This window comes from Cinclus cinclus, chromosome 14 (assembly GCF_963662255.1).
Source record: "Cinclus cinclus chromosome 14, bCinCin1.1, whole genome shotgun sequence".
NCBI lineage: Eukaryota > Metazoa > Chordata > Aves > Passeriformes > Cinclidae > Cinclus > Cinclus cinclus.
The window spans coordinates 13,476,677-13,494,474 of NC_085059.1; the positions used below are offsets into that span (position 1 = coordinate 13,476,677).

General features: G+C 37.2%; 1 protein-coding gene across 1 annotated transcript in view; it reads right to left on the reverse strand.

Moving 5' to 3' along the window:
- The window catches only part of FAM13B (family with sequence similarity 13 member B), a 45,927-nt gene that overhangs the window by 20,861 nt on the left and 7,268 nt on the right, over positions 1-17,798 (reverse strand). Inside the window, exons 2-9 of the mRNA XM_062501998.1 lie at positions 14,486-14,651; positions 13,350-13,540; positions 12,675-12,887; positions 10,452-10,629; positions 9,704-9,848; positions 7,470-7,627; positions 1,737-1,778; positions 591-746 (exon numbers count right to left, since the gene is read on the reverse strand). Of these exons, the coding sequence (XP_062357982.1) occupies positions 591-746; positions 1,737-1,778; positions 7,470-7,627; positions 9,704-9,848; positions 10,452-10,629; positions 12,675-12,887; positions 13,350-13,506 (1,049 nt within the window). The 5' untranslated portion in view covers positions 13,507-13,540; positions 14,486-14,651. The remainder of the gene's footprint in view (positions 1-590; positions 747-1,736; positions 1,779-7,469; positions 7,628-9,703; positions 9,849-10,451; positions 10,630-12,674; positions 12,888-13,349; positions 13,541-14,485; positions 14,652-17,798) is intronic.

Genomic DNA, 17,798 nt, shown 5'->3' on the forward strand with positions numbered 1-17,798 from the left:
CTGGGTATTAATCACAACTATTTGTTTTTAATGAAGCACCAAAACATACCAGTAGCTTCTAAATGCTACCATGGCAAAGCACTACACTCAGAATCTGGCCTGATTTACAAGAAAAATAAAATCTGATCAAATAAGGTTGGAACTCTAAGCAAATAGACCCACAGTGCTCATTCTTGGCTGTTTCACTGACACTGGCAGCCAGAGCAGTAAAGTAGTTACGTTGATATGGAAAGACAGGGTTATGAAACTGAATCTACAATAGCTTTAATATGTTAAGGTTAAATTTTTGTCACAAGTCACATTCAAGAATGAAAGCACTTGAGTAAATTTAAGTTCCTGGGCTACTTGCATGGAATTCAGCAGTACAGCAGATAGACTTCATGGCATTTTTAGCTACAAGATCAGTTTAAAATATTTGCTTCAAGAGCTATTGATTACTGGCACCTGATAGAAGTTTATTTGTTTTAAGAGAGATAAAACAGAAGTCAACAGCAAAAATTGTAACTTTTTTGGGGATTTGGGTAGATTTTTTTGGAAGAGTTAAGATATACAATGTTACAGAATTCACTACAGACACAACAAAATCTTACTGGTTGTTAGATCCTTCCTCATCCCCACTGGGATTTTTTGTTTCATTGTTACAGCCCAGTCCTTGTTGCTGTATATGTTTCAGATCGTTATCTAAGCTGCTCTGCAGGTCGAAAAGATGCTGTTCCACAGCTGCTCTGATCGTTCTTTCTAAAATGCTAAAAAAGAAAAGAAGACAAAAAAGTTCTATTAAGAGCTCTACTTTTGCACTGATCAACTACACAGAAAGGCAGAGATAAACTTTACATGACAGAATATCTGAAGGCAGTACTTCAAGAGGCAAAAAAGACAAACTTTTCCCAAAAGGCATAGAAATTACTACACTTACTGTTTTTGAATCTGTAAGATTTACATACAGTATTATGAAGTTTATCAACTGCATTTTAAGAGTAATCAACACATTACAATAACTAACCTGTTTTTTTAACAATTACACACAAAAACTTATAAAGCTCTTATATGTTAAAGTGACAGTAAAATCTGTCTGGTCAGAATCAACTCTAGAACAGGTTCCAATTCAACACATGTGGCTGCACCCTCTCTTGAACAGGGCTGTCATCTTAAAAGACAAACGCCAACAAATGGCAGACAGTCAGCAAGTACCTGATAAAGGACACCCAAAATTTCATCAGGAAAAAACCAGCATTCTTTAAGAACAGATTACTTTGCTAACTGCCTCTCAGCCAGTTCAACCCCAACACACAAGAGGTCTCTAAAAATCCACCTGTAAAAATCTCAAACTATTTAATCCCATTTAAACTCTGAAATTGTGCTTTTATTTTTCCTCCCCATTTGTACATAGAATTCCACTGAACTGTACTCAGTACCAATGGTGCTAAAGTTACAATGTGAGTGCTATCATAATATTATGTAAAAAACGTATGATGTATCCAAGTGTAAAACCAAAGCTACAGACTAAGGATGCAAGCACACTGTGCTCTTGTGCTCCTGCAGTCAACAACACTGACAGGCATTTGGTTTTCCCAGCATTGGTGTTAAATGCCATCAGTGAAATTCTTCACACTAGAATATGTTCATTCACAATTGTAGTCATGAAACCTAGTGCATTTTTCTGAAAGGATACATAAGTTCTATGTATGTTCTAGTAGGAACGCAGTTCAAACATTTTATATTTTCATTATACTTACTCTGCAGAGGCTGGCAAGATACTTATGGGAGAGATATGAGCACTGCAATAAAGAAAAAAAAGTCAATATAATGCAAAAAGTTATCACACTAAATAGAAGTCTTGAAGTCAAGAGAAAACAACTTTAAAAGTACTTAACTATTACATGTGATGGAGCTAATAAAAAGCAGAATAAACATGCAAAGAACACCCTGATTTGCAGTTCCTTTGTTACTTAAATGACAATATTTTAAGGAGCACTATCTCAAGGCAGAAAGTTGTAGAAGCAGCAATACAGATTTCTATCTCTCAAGAGCCAATATTTGTTGTGTCGTGAAGCTCCAAGCTCTCACATGTATGGTCTTTCCCATGGGAAATACTAATCATTTTGTAGTCAAACATTTCCTGACACCTTGCTTAAGAATGCAGATTTTAACCTTGCTGCCTAAAGCAAATTCCAAATTACTCTGCTTTCCTCCACAGGTTCTTCCCACTGTTGCACAATTTTCTTCTGCAACACTCAACAGATCCACAGCACTCCGACCACAGCTACAACATTTCAAGTAGAAGGCAGAATTTGGGACAGGAGTCTGACTTTTGTAAAACATCTGGAAATCTCCAGGCAAAGCCACTTCAGCCTAGAATGCTAAACTCAAGGGAGGAGGGGGAAGGTGGAAATCAACATAACTAACATAAGTCAATTAATTAATGTGTGTGGTCCCCCTACAATTTTTCATTAATAAGATTAAAATTTTATTATAAAAAGAATGCTTAAAACTTTAGATAAAGTGACAGTAAAGAATAAAAGATGAGAAATCTACTATAAACAGCCGAGTTGCAGCTGTTCACACACTTCACTCAGAAAAAAAGTAAATACTAATTTCAGCTTAACTTGGAGGGAGGGAAGCTCAAAAAGGCTTTTTCTTTCTATAACCAAGCTACAAAAACTGAAAAATATTTTACTCCACTCTTTACCATGCAACAACACTAACGCTGAAGTTGATTTAAAACATTATTTTCATGAATGCATAAGGAAAACCCTGAAATACAAGGGAGCTTGCCAACCCCCTGGAGAACTGAGGAAGTTATTACCTCTGTGAGGTGTCCTATCAGTTTTGATTGCTGTGAGCCTTGCTTGTACTAAAAAAAAACACAGTAAGTCTCTCTGTTTACCCAAGAATAGTTTCAACACAGCAAAGAATACCTTGGTTAGAACTTATGAAGTTTATCAGTAGTTCCACCACCAGAGAGCAATCACCTCAAGCAGACTTTCTATTTTTCCTTCCTCCAAGTAGATTAAACACAAGCAATAAAGGGCTTTCAATTAAATATAAGTTGATAAAGAAAGTGGTTCAAGTATTTATTTAAAAATATAAAAACTATACTAGCTTGCCTTAGACACCTTGTACTGGGCCAAGAGCAGAGTGCATAGCATTTAAACCCCATACAGCACAAGTGAACAAGCAGGTGCTCACAGATGCTTTTAATCTATTTTCTTCCCTTTTTTAAAATGGAAACTGGCTAACAAATCAAGTTCATCTTATGATTTGTGTGTTTGCCTGGTGAAAAGCCAAAGCCGATCTATTCCAAATGCATTGACAGAACAGGCAACTACTATTTCAAAACAGATATAGCTTTGGGAAATTAAAACACCTGACATAGAAGCCAGATCCTGTAGCCACCGATTTCAAAGCTGCAGATCAAATAACTGAGGGGGAGCATGCTGACATTTTGTATTTTTCTTACAAACAAAAAAATGGCAGGAGATAGTTTACAACTTAGGATATTTACATTTCATTTGTATTTCCATGCACAGAAGTTCAGCACAGCCCTACAATCTGTATGAATTTGATTTTCTGATAAACATACTTTATATTAATACTTGAAATAAAAAATATGAAGCTACAAGTTTAGCTTCATGAACAAAGTAAGAGAAAAGAAGCATGATCTTGGGAAAAGATCCTAGTATTACTTTAAAATATGAAAAATGTAGTTTTAAGTATCCATCTCAGTAAGTTCTACAAAAGTTGCAGTATAAAAGGTATGCTTGTATTCTAAAGTTACAAATATATAACTGAGTAGATTGAAATTGATTTACTATTAAAATAGTTACTCCTTGGACAAATTGGGATAAAAAATGAGGCAATTAGAACACAGAACAGTGCAACACCCTAATTGTGAAAGAGAGCAAGAAAAACTCAGTCAAGGGCACAAGTACAAACACTATTTATAGGAAACTGATGACTTGAAATCCCTTTATTCTACCACTTGAGACAATGAGGAAATGTGTCAAGAATAGGGAGAATCAAACTCATCTCCAAGGAATCCAAATGATTCCAGACATGGTTCAGAACAAAATTTTCCATCCCAGTGTGTTAACCTTCAGTGCCCAACACAGGATGGTTCTCCAGGGCTTTTACTCAAGACCTTGGGGAGCATTAGAGGTACTCAGCAAAAGCTGTGCATAAATCAGCAGTATTACAATCTTAAAGAATCTTCTTACTACATGATGAATATCTTTTTGCAATTAATCACTTTCTGAAACAAATGTGGCAATCTTAGGTGAAAAGCCATTACAACTTCTGAGCCCACCTCCCACAATTCAAGGATACTTTTTTAAAGCTGGAATTTATGCCAGACAGAGCCTTAACGCAGCATGACACAGCAAGACACAGGAAGGTAAACATTTTTGTTTCATAATGCTAACTCCCTCCCTAGAATCCCTTCAGGACTAGCTCCCTATCCAGGAAAGGTCCCAGTAAAAATCTAACTTGAGTAGAAAAATACATTAACTGGAGATAAAACATGTCCAAGCTTTCCTTGGTACTTTCCTGACTGCATACAGATTCTTATTTCTCATTAAAATAATCAGTTGAGGTATTATTTCATTTTTTATCTCCAAACCACATTTAATCTCACATAATTTTAAAGTTCAAGCCTAACTTGCGATCACATCAAAATGACATTTTCTTTTCATATATTTACCTGTGCAGCAGAACCTTGCAGGCCATTCTGATTATTTTTGCTATCCCAAAAGAGCACTTCATGTAAAAATGCTTCATGTGGAAGGCAGCAAAGCGAGCTGTGGGCTGCTGGCTGTGCATGCTGCTGGCTGTGCTCCGGGGGCTGCCTGCGAGCGGCACCTCTGGAGTGCTGCACTAAACCCTGCAGTCTAAATAGAAACCGACTGCAACATGAGGTCACTCCTGACAATGAGCTGCCCAATCAACACTTGAAAGCTCTCCTAAGGCGTTGTTTACAGATTTTCCAGGATGGAAGGAGGAAGAAGTATTTGGATGCTAAAAACAGCATTACATAAAAATAATAATGTATTTTCTAGCAATTTAGGCAGCTCTTCTCTTCAGTCAGCTATACCATGCATCTTGTCTCCCTTGGCAGGTATTAATATTACCACTTCTCTCTCATCAGAGCTAATTAAATCACAAAAGGGTTAACAAAAATATCACAGCAGCAGTGAGGATGTTGCCCTTGTCACTGCATTTGGTAAAACAAAGCAAATCGTTTATACAACTTAATGCCTGTAATATCTCATACTTTTACACATATAATTTTGAAAACTCCAAAACCAAAGAGTTTTTATACAAGGCTTCTGACTGACAATATTTGAGATGAAGTGCCCAATTAAAGCAAACACTGCTTGGCAAGGCTCTGGGATGAAAAATGTGAAATAATGACAGAGAAGGATTTGAAAGTACTTATTTCAACAGCACGTCTTAAAATTCAGCTGCAATGCTGAGTGAGCAATTATTTCCTCCAAAAGTCAGGACAGCAGAAAGGAAAGAGCCATGGAGAAAAGGCTTCTGGCAAAGGAGAACAAGTTTCCTTTACGTGCTCAACACCAACCTGTGAGCAACAAATGCTACCTACTGCGTAATGGGCTCAAAGACCACTCCACAGGTTTATTAAAAGTACCATTTTCAAGCAGTCACTAAACCAAAGTGCATTAATGATTATCCACATTCTCACAAGATCTCTAACTCGAAGTCAAATTAACACCAGGTACAGCAAGAAAGTCACAGGTTTCAGCAAGAACAAACAGAATAAGCAGAGAAAAAAGACAGTAAGCAAAATTACAAGCAAGTTATAGTCCAAATAACATGGAGGAAGGTCAGATGCCCCATTGTACAAATCAAGATAAACAATCTCTTTTAGTACTCTTCATAGAAGAGACCAAAATACACAGATATTTGGTTCCCAAAATCTGACAACAGCAAAAAGGCAACAAAACCCCATCTTAAAGAACTGCAAGAATTATGTTCAAGATCTACTTCTCCTCCTTTTTCCTGTATAAGCTGCCACAGGCTTAAAATAAATAATCCAAATAAACCTGCATTAACATTCGCTTTCTTCATTATTTTTTTTACACCAAGAAACTAACACCAAAAAAAAAAGCCACTAAATGCCTACATAAAAGCCATTAGGTTTGGGAAAATATTTACAGTATTTATAGTGGTTAAAAGTTGAATAAAGAGCACTTTCTCATTCACTTTATTTCCTTTAAAATGTTTCCTGCAGTTGTTCTCGTTTTACAGTCAAAATTATCCTTCTTCTAAAGGATTCCTCCTTATCCTTCCCCACAAATTATGTAAAATGCCAACCATAATTAATGTCTATTCATTTTTAATTAACCTTAAACATCAAGTAAAAATGTTTCTCTCTTCAGGCTATCCAATTTAAACTCTCAAACATGTTGTATTTGTCACTACTGCTCTGTTTACACATTCCAGAAACAACCTATTACCTGTGAATAGTTAAACTGCAGCTTTTAAAAAAAATTAATTCAAACTAAAAATAAGAAGCTTTATTACTGATAAAGATAATTAACTATTAAAATATAATTACAAAACAGAATCATGATTCTGTCATTATTTGGTATTTTACAGCCTCTTGCCATGAAGCAGAATTAAATATGCAGCCAGCAGCTGAACCAATTCCAACCAAAAGCCCATATTCTTGAACCTACCCATTCTTAGACAGTAAGTTACTCATGGTTTTTCCTGCATTTCTTCTGCTTTTAGTCACATTTTCATTACAGATTCCTCCTCACTCCTCCCCTACAAGTTCTTACATGCAATTCCCATACCAAACACATGCTGTAGAGGGGAAGAGGTAAAATTCACCATCTGTAGAATGTAAACTCTAAGTACAAGTAAAGCAGACTTAAAAATAAAACCCTGCATACTACAAACAAGTAAAATATAAATCTGTGCATTACAAGCAAGGGCCAGAAGTATGATTTTGTTTACACACTTTTATGAGAATTGCTCTTAAAAGCTGGGTCACCCTCCGACATTCCTGCCTATAATCACATTTTGCAACTTCCAAACCTGCCCACAGCTCTCCAGCACCACGTGACAAGAAACAGTCCCAGGATTTCCCACTGGACGGATGGTACAGAACACGTTTGGATCTACCAGTATGCAGATTCTTCTTACTTCTGCAGTAAAATTTCCTGTTTAAATACCACATTACAGTTTCACTAAAATATGCCCTTTTTACCTTTCCCTGCATAAATCCCCATACTTACTCTGATCTGATTCTACAGGCATTCCTCTGCTGAATTTGGGAACAGTTATTTTAACCCATATTTTACTATTATAAGAACTGCACCTACTTCTAAAGCTCCAGTTTGTAGACAGTAACACTTCTCTCAAAAGCCTGGCAGTTTCTCTCTCCGACAGAATAAATTACAATCCAAACTTTAAATCCAAACTCCACAGCAGAACCAAGTTACCTTGTTGATGCTGCAACATTCCTGGAATCTGAGAGACTCCCTGTCATCTCTAGATGCACCACAGCTGGCCTTTCAACAAGTTTCTCTGTGCTGTCTTCTGGAAGTTCTTCCGACTGCTCAAGCTTTACATCTTCCTCTTCTTCCAAGAGATCGTTGATCTAAAAAACATTTAATCAAAGTTAATGGATTGGAAAGTTCCTTTCAAGAGGTCCAAGGAATTAAAAAAGCATGAAAGGTATCAAAGTAATGTGAAGAAGGAGAACACTTTTCAATTTTAAGAAAAACTAGGCCTGCTTTTATGGAAAACTGTAAATTCTACACCATTAAAAAGCTGCTCTTGAACACTGGACCAAAAGTGAAAAGCAAGAAGTACCTCTGATGCTATAAATGAACACAAGCAGAATGAAGAAACTATAAAATCCCAACCACACTGGAATAATGAACTACAGAACCTTTCTTCTTCCATGTCTAAAATAGATAATTCTCCTCTATTCCATAGGTAAACTTATTAATGTATCAGAAGCATTTTCAAAACCTCCTAGGAAAGGCTATACAGAAGTCTATGAACCCAAACCTCAAAACTGGGAATGAACACTTACAAAGTTTCTGTGCTCTTGTCTATTTGTGTTTGTTTCCAAACACAGACGTTTTTACTGAAGCAGCTAAATACAGTCAATTTAAAAAGCAAAACAATATAGCCAAGTGGCAACTCAACCCAGCAAACTTAAATTTTTAAAAAGCAGCTATGTCTAAAACATAAAAAGATATAAGAAAAAAGTGATTCTGATTGACTCCCAAGCTGCTTTTGGGATTGATTACTGATATACTAATCTTATAAACCTAAAAATTAAAGCAGCAGCCTCAAGAAAATATGCTTTATAGCATCTGTCACCAGTGTAAAACAAAAACACTAAATTAAGAAAAACTGAAACATCAGAAGTTTAAAGGAGATATTTGTTAGTTTTTAAAAGGGGTGTAACATGTTGCATAGTACTACATTCCAGGCAAGAAATGTATTTATCCCTGATTTTCCTCTGTAATTGCAAGAGGATGTGCCAGCGAAGCAAAGGCAAGCCCACCCACACACTGGGGCAGCTGCCAGCAGGGCTGTGCCCGCTGGGGACAGCGGCCCTTCCGTCCCCACCGCACCGGCCCGACAGAAGAGCACTGTTGACATCTGGTGGAGACACCACGAAATGAAAAGGACACCCCACCAGCCCTCCAACTAAGGGAAAAAACCAAACAAAACCACACACCAAACAGACTTTGCGCTTGGGAAACCCTTCTGCTGAAACATGTAACGAGGCACAGCCAAGCCCGTAATTTCAAAGCAGGAGAGCACAGAGCAGCTCTGGTTTTCAGAGCAGTTATCCCAGCTTGAGCGACAGCCCCCAGCCGCAGGAGTCTCGGCCCAGCTTTGTTCAGCAGCTCCCCGCATTCAGCAGGGCTGTGGCAGCTCTCGGTGCCAGACGTATTCCTGCACGGAGCTTTGCAGAGCAGCAGCATTTGCTCAAGGAGCTCACACAGCAGACACTACTCGCTCCAAAACCTGCTGCCCACGCCTGGCACACCAGACCAACGTCTACTGCAGGGAAGAGGAAGCAGCCAACTGCCCCAGTACTTGCCTTACCTGTCTTGCTAGAGGAGGAATTGTGAGATAGGCTTCAAAATTCAGTACTCTTTGTTACCTACCAATTGCTTATTTTTTATCCTTTTTTCTCCTTACAGAAAATACATAATTTTCTGTATTATTATTATTATTATTATTTCTGTATATAAAAGTCTTAGAATTGGAAACACCATTTAAAAACTTTGGCACAGGAAAGCACCACTGATAACATCATCAAGTGGAGTGCGAGACCCTGCACGTTTCTGTAAGACACACCTAAAAATACTCTTGACCAAGACCAACAACAGACTTGCTCTTCATTTGATCAAAAAGCAGTTCTTCATTTCTAAATTGATAATTAGAAAGCTGTTTGTAACAGTGTCTGTGTTGGGCAGGATATCACTGGTTTAGTTCCTATCTATTTTTCAATATAGCACAGCTATAATTGCAACAAAAGCAAGAATTTCACAGGCATTAAGGAAATTAGCAAAATGTCAGGTTTTGTCAGTTTGCAAGAAACTTGTAAGTTATACTAAAGTAACTATAGTTCAATAAATCTCTCATAAACATAAATGTGTATAACCACACTTAAGTGGCAACATTTAGCCATTCAAAATATTCTTACCTGCTCAGTTATTGAGCTTAAATCATTAGTAGATGAAAAATCTTCCTCTTCATTTTCAAAAAACTCATAGTAGTTCTCCAGAAGTCCCGCCATTATTCTGCTAACTATTTCTTGCTCCTTCAGATCCTCCACATCTGTGTAAATACTAAACATTTCAACACTGTTTTAGTTTTAAAATCTAAATGCAACGTTTTCCCAAAGAACATCTCTGAATGTCTTCTATGACTAGGAGCTACACTTCATACCATTATCCCCTACCCATTCTTTAAGCATGCCTTCACACTACTGCCTTATAAAACTTTATACTATTTCCTATTTTTAAATGATGAATTAACAACTATTTAGTCAATGAACCTTCCATGAGGTATATTTAAAAGTCAAATATATTCCTGTGGAGAGGAAACAACAGTACAAGCTGGTAGTTTACCAGCCTTCCCCTGGAACTGTTTTCTTGCTACAAATAGTAGCCTTACATACTATCACTAAAATACCTGAATCTCAGAATACATACAGTAATGCAACAATCAAAACAGTGGTTTCTGATGTCACAGCTCAGAAACAAGCAGCTGTTTAAATCTTAGCAAAAATCGTAAAGCCAAACTGCCATGAGAGAGTGGGTGGGAACAGAAAGACTGGAATATATTGTGCACTTTGTTACTGTTGCTCACCGACCAGGAATGACTTTAAACTGCACAGAGACACTCAAATTCCCATAGAAACAGTGAATGAACTTTTATAATTAACTTACTGAAAAACATCCGGGCCAAAGACTGCAGCTAAAGAACTTGCTGACCAAATTTCTTCATGATGCGATGCTACGTTAGCTAAAAATTTACACAGAAACTTCAACAAACTGTAATTAACAGGTGGAAGCTGCTGCAAGAGGAACCTCAACTTTCTTCCAAATTCATCTTCATTATTATAATCTGAAAAAGTGATAAAAATATTTTAGCCACAAAGAAGATTATTTTCATATTTGACAGTATCAGCTTTTTGCCTCCGATAATTACTTACTTCCGAAAATACAAGTAATTTGGTCAAACTGCAACCTAAAATGTGAAAACTGACTTGCATTTGTTCAGTATAATACACCAAATTCTCTTCTGCACGTTTTCCCCAATTAATGCCCACTCAAATTCCTGATTTCAGAGGGCAAACTCTGTAAGTTTTTGTTTTACCACTGTTACATAACAATTGCTTCACAGAAGAGCTCTAGAGACAACAGCACTAGATATTGAGTTAACTTCCATCCCTTAAATTCTTCTGGCATACGAGCTACTTTGACACCTTTTCCTTTATAAAGCATCCCATTCTCACCACTCTACCAGCTTTTATAATACTTAACTCATAAATCCAAGCTACATCAATGTAATCATCTTCACACATGCTTAGCTTGAAGCTTGCTGATTCAATTTCAGATCTGAGAAAGGGTCACCATAAAATTTCATTCTCACCCCATTTAACTATACTCTTCATCAAAATCTGTCCCCATAAATCTTATTTGTTACTTCATTAGCCTTACAGGCAGCAAGGTTCAAAGAGTTAACAGTTGTTTGTACCTGAGGAATTCCATATTTAGGAAAAGAAATGTCAGGAAAGCAAAATGGGAGAAAAACTGATACAAAGAAGCCTCCCCTTCTTTCTCAGACACTTGAAAACTCTTCTAAGACCAGTTAGAGAGGGAAAAGCACATTTAAAGATAAGCCATCTCTGCCTCTCTAGATGAGAAAGCAGAGACATCCTAGCCCTTAATATCAAAGCAAAGCATGAGTAAATTCCCTGTTGAGCATGTAGAGGAACACCAAGCAGGAACCGCAGGATTTCATTTGCTCAGACAGTCAACATCTGCAGCAGCTGAATACAGGCAACCAGGCACCGAGAATGGTTGTCTCAACATGTAACACGTTAAAATGAGCATTTAATTGGTAGTTCCTACTCTAGAAATGCACTTTGGAAACACAATAGGAGAAAAAAAAACTACTTTAAAAAGTACTTTAACAATGTAGACTTTTAAAAAAAGAAAGGGAGCACAGCCAGGTGACAATCAGACCACTCTGAACATATACAACCTCTGTGTTCTGTCTAACTAATCCATCCTGAAATTTAAGTTCTAAACAACCAGAGACCCAAAGGCAGAACGTTCTTACCTCTAACTGAAGTCCTCTGGCACTAAAGCAGGGACACATACTTGTGGGACACAGGGCCACGGGCACTGGGATCGACACATTCACACCTCAATTACCCAAATCACCTGTCTTTGAGGAACCACCTGCCTGCAATGAGCTCCTAACAATGCATACAGGCCACACCTCGCTGTAAAATGAAGTTATCCTGAGGACTAAGCCTAATTATATAGAAGTACTGCTGAAGAGGGATGTCTCTGAGGCAGCAATTCCCCTGCCTCAAATGCAGCTGATGATGTAATTCTGAAAACTGACTGAGATGTGTCTATCAGACAGGTAAAACCCAATTATCGGAAATCAAAAGTCTCATTTTAGCATCTGAAAACACTGTTTAAGGATTTATGTGGTTTGATTTCCTTGTTACAGAGAACTTGAGTTTTTTCTGAAGTGACTTTTACACTTTAAAAAAGACAGTAAAGACAATAAGCTGCAAGTTTAAGTGAAGTTTCTCTATGTATTTAACAAAAGGGAACTAAATGGGGACTTGCATGCTAAAAACAATCCATGTAAACCCACCCACAGTGCTCTATTCAAATATGGGAGGAAAAACCCAATTTTCACACTAGATTTTACAGTCATAGAAGGGAATTCTGCTGTCACACCAAGTGAATATACCTCAATCCCATTTCCAGTCCTGTCAGATAACACTGTAACCAAAGTGCACCACAGTATTATCATTATTATTATACAGCATCAAAGACACCTTAGTACCACTACAAATCTCAATTCAATACTGGGTTTTACTTTTAAAATCAAAGTAAAAACACTGAATCAAAAATAGTTATTACCTTGAGAAAGTTGCATCAAATGTATGTGCAAACTGCCTGGAATAACTGGCTCTGGAAGTTCTTGTAGAAAAAATCTAAGAAGGCTAATAGCTGAGGGTACATCTGCTTCTTTAACCAGGTCCACATCTTCTCCATTATCATATCGTTGCCGGAGCCACTCCACTGTCTCAGCATTCCCATTGACTTGGAAAAGTCCTTCTTGCTCCAGACCCCCTGAGTTAGGCAAAAAAAAAAAAAAAAAAAAAAAAAAAAAACACAGAAATAAACTTTTAGCTCTGGTATGGACAAATATATAAGAAAAAATACTGCTAATCAGATATACACAGTTCTCATACTGACTGAAACATTTTCTGGACAACAGTTTTGCACAACTTCCAGAAGTTCTCTTCCCAACACATTCTTGTGCCCAGAAACAACAAAATAACAAGGGAAACATTAGCAGTACCTAAACTACAGCATCTCTTATGAAGTGCCCTGCAGAGCTGACTACATTACTGTTGACTAGAAAACAGTGATACACATAATAGGAGCAAAGAAAGGAAGTACCCAAACCAACTAAATCCCATCCAGTTGAATAATTAATGTCAGAAAACAAGTACCCTTCAAAACACATAATCTATTCTGTAAGAGTAACAGTGGAATCTATTATTTTAAATACAGCAAGGTGATACGTACCATGTTCCTCAATATAGTCCACGACATGGCGGACTATGAATGGAACCTCATTGTCTGGTTGCCCTTCTTGCTGCAGCTCATCAAGTGGAATTCCAAATATTTTGTTAGCGAGAACGGAGTTGCAGTTACTCAAGGAAGGGGAGGAGCTCTTCCTCATATCTTTTTGCAGCCAAAAATCAAAGCTGTCTTTTCTGTCAATAGGAAAAATTAAAAGCAAAAAGCCCACTTCAATATGTTTTTGAAAGCATTGATCCCTAATACAAAGTGTTTTAATTAGCAAATGCAAATATTCTCTAGTCTGTCTATTCACTGGTTTAATGGACAATTCTGTAATGACTCTAAACACAGCTAACTCAATAAATGACTGTCATTGAGGTGTTCTGTCCAATTCTCAACAGAGGACTGAGAAGAACATACACAGCAGCCAGGAAAATGCAGAAAATTCTAGTTACCATATTTCTAATTAAGTTCTAAGGTATTTTGTGGATTCCTCAGTACTTTTTCTGACAGTATTTAGTAGTCAGGCTTTCAGAACTCAATACAAAAGCCTCTCAACAGGAAATTAAACCAGTGGATCACACCAAACCAAAACCCTAAGTTTCAGTTATATGAAATGATTAAGTATTTTGTGATATGTAACTATGCTGCAATAATTCTAAAATATATTTGGCATGTTCTGGTCTACATAATGAAGATTTCAACACCTGCATCAAATTAAAACTTTTATTGAACAGAAAACCCCCAAAGCTAGTTTCTAGATGATAGCATTCTATCATGCAGAAGCTCGAGCTTCACTGGCATGTCTTTGCTTGATAAAGGATCTAGATAGATAACAAAGGGCAGTGTAAGTCAGTCAAGCTGTTATCCTGTCAAAACCAAAATATTTCTTCTAGCAAAGAAATAAGCTGTCCTTTCAAAGTAAATAATAAAAAGAAAAGAAAACATCCTTGCTTATATGCAAGCAGTCACCTTCACAGACTCTGGCACACAGAACATCAAGTCTATGCTGTTATCAAAGCACTCCAACCAAACTAAAATTCTCTGCTTACTAAGAGGTAAATTTTAATAGATTAGACATTCTGAAATCCACACTTGCTTTTCTTTTTTATCCCAGCAAAACAAGTTAAGAAACCCACCTCGAGTACTTAAACAGCCGAGTTTGAAAAACGCTTTTTGCGCCAGCTGCCCTCACTGACCAAGCATTCCTTTGTCATTTATGGCTGTTTAAGATTATGGCAAAAGATCAGCCTGTAGTTCCTCATTGAAGAATAGCAGAACTCGATCAGTACTTCAGCAGTTAATCTGAAAAGAAGGAAAATATTATTAGATCGTAGTTTTCAACAGTTTTAAACTCAGTTAGGAATCCAAACATCACATTAGAGGAATTCTTGTCAAATAATCAGTTTCTTGATCTGAACAAGAAAGCATAAAGACAACAGTAGCACAGCTTATGAGAGAGCCCCCAAAACAGCAAATCCCTCTTTTCACCTACTAGTCAGTCAAATCTGAAGTGAAAGTTAGCATGAGACACCTAAGTCTTAAAAATTCTGAAATAATTTGCAGACTTATTCAATCCTCTTCCAAAGAATCAAGGAGGGCTAAGTAGGTTGCACAGAGTGTTTTAAAGTACCTACCATACTAAAATATTTAATGGCTATGAAATTTTTAGAAGGATCTCAGGCACTGGTCTAATACAACACCTTTAAACAGCAAGACCAAAATCCTAGCTAAGGAACATTTAGAGTCAAGCAGTTTTTGGTGGTACTGATCATCTTTTCTAGGAAGCTGACTACATGTCCTAACTGCCAGTTCAAAGTCCAAGTGATCATCAGGTCTGGATACAGGAAGCAACTTCCCCCAACTAAGTCAGATTCCATAGAACCACCCACATTTTTGTCACCTTTTATTTAGAATCCAGACTATCTGATCATTTCTCATGTTTTCAGCTCTCAAAATAGCTACAAACCACAGTAAATTGCCTTTATGATTTTCTGTGATATTAAAAATTTAGATTGCATCTTCATGGCACAGTCAAGCCAATGTAATGCCCAGAATCAGTCAAATGGTCACCTCAGCCCCTTGATCTCCCCCATTACCTGCTCTAAATAAACTCAAGAAACTGTGACTGGGTAAAAAAAGCTTGTGACATACACATAACCACAACACTCATCACCAAAACTAGACAATAAAGAGGCTTTCCCCAGCTTCAAAGTACATTCACTGAAACCTTTTGTTTCATTTCATAACTGGATATTGATATGACAGACTGGAGACAAGTACCTTCCCTCCCCTCTGTTCTCCCACACCAGCTCCTACTTCTGTTCCACATCAGGACAAATCAACTTTATCTTCACTTGCAAATTCCTAACAACCAAGCCCTCTGGTTTCAGTACCAAAATGCCAGACCATTCATTAGCCTATCACAAGAGGAGCCCAGAGTACTCTTGGTAGTTTGAATAAAGCAGTTTTCCTGCTCCAACTCTCCCCAAACTGCATCCATGTGCTAAGGGAGTTGGTCATAAGTTCTATATAAGACTGCTTCCACCTCTTCAGCATTTTCTTGAATTGAGGCCTAGGGGAAAAAAATATTTCAGGCTTAAAAGTGTTTAAATTGTCTCTGTCTATTGCCTTGCATTACACATAGGTTGTAAATCTGTTACACCTCACATAAGTGAATCCTGGTCTGAGATCAGGACTCCAGGTGAGCTGACAACAGAAAATGAAGGGTTATATTTGAGTAAGTGGGTTTTTGTCGGTTTGGGGGTTTTTTTTACCCCATTATATTCAAATCTGTTATTGCAAATTCTTGGTTACTTAAAGATCCTACCAGATTCCAAGAGTGAAGCAGTTGCAATTCACGACCTCCCTGTATTTTATGGGGGCCTTGTACAACCATTTCTCTTATTGTTTTGGTATTTTTAAGCTAAAGTCAACATAATCTTTGCATGTAAGTAGATTTCAATCAATTCCAATATACAGAGCAAATTTTAAAATATGAAGGTGCACACAGTCTATTTTCCTAAGCTCTACCAAAGTCAGCTTGTCCACAATGAACTGGAAAACCTCACACTGGCCAGCTGTGGGGTTAAGGGCAGCTGGGAGAAGACCTTTGACAGACCTGCCACAATGCTTCAGGCTGACTTGCTGAAACCAAGAAACAAATCTTCAAAACAAACATCACCTAATAAAAAGACCAAATTAGAAGTAACCACCTGTTTATAATTCTGCACCAAATGAACAATCTTGCAGCCCAGCTTTCTCAGCAGAGGCAACTTTGTGCTCAGTTTACTGACATGAAAGCTCAGCCACTTATGCCAGGTGCAGCAGATGAACAGGATGCCCCAATATTAATTTCATTCAGGAGGCATGAAAAAAAAAGAAAATAAATACTGACTCCTACTTGAACTGGCTTGGCAACATAACAACAAAGTTGAAACAGTCTGGTTGTCTCATTGTTAGAGCAAAACCAGATTTACAACCCAGGTTTATACTTGGGAGAAAGCTTTATATGGCTTATTATCACCTAGAAAAATTAGTGAAAAGCCTCATTTTCACCCTCTCAGACAGTCACACCTTTACATATCATTATAGGCAACAATCTATTTTCAGAGCATTTCAGTCTTTTCCCTTTTTAGTTCAGGCTTTGGTATCTTCAAAGGCTGTGATACAATTAATGGAAAATTAAATTGGAAATTTACCAAATCTAGAAAGAGCTAGAAACTCCGAAAGTTATTCAACTTCCAGCAAGTTCTATTTCCAATATTGTAAAAAACTGTTAATAATTAAACATTTTTATCTCCACTTTTTATATGGATCAGAAGCTTTCCCACTTGCCCTCCCTTGACTCAGAAGTACAGCACTTCACTGCAGACACATATGAAAACTAGGACAGGACATGTAACCTTCATGATTATTTCCCAAGTATTTTACAAATACTAAGCAATGCTGTGGAGATTTTTAATACTTTTTTTGCCTCAATCAAACAACTTAGGAAACAGGAGCTAACCCACTCAGTCAACTCCCTCTACTTTTGCCCATATTATCCTGATCCTTTTGAGTACATGCTTCCCCCTTACAATTTCACAACTTAAATGCTTCACAAGTTCTATCAAAAAAGTAAAAAAAAAAAAAAAACAAAAAAAACCCCAGGCAACTTAAAAAAACCCACACAAAAGAAAACTACCTAGCTTGAGTTTAATTCTAAACATTCTGGTTGCATTTTTTTCAATCTACTTCCCCTCCTTTTTTAAAACAACCTTAAGCTACAATCATGTTCTCCAAAACATAAGTGCAGGAAAGTAGAAACACACCTTATCAGAACCACGTATTACACCACAAATTTAAAGAGACTGAAAAAAACTTACTATGTCCCTTGCAATATGTTGAGCTCAAGCATCTTAAAAGGGTTAACAGAGAGCTTTGCACTGTATCGTGGATTTCGGTGCTCTC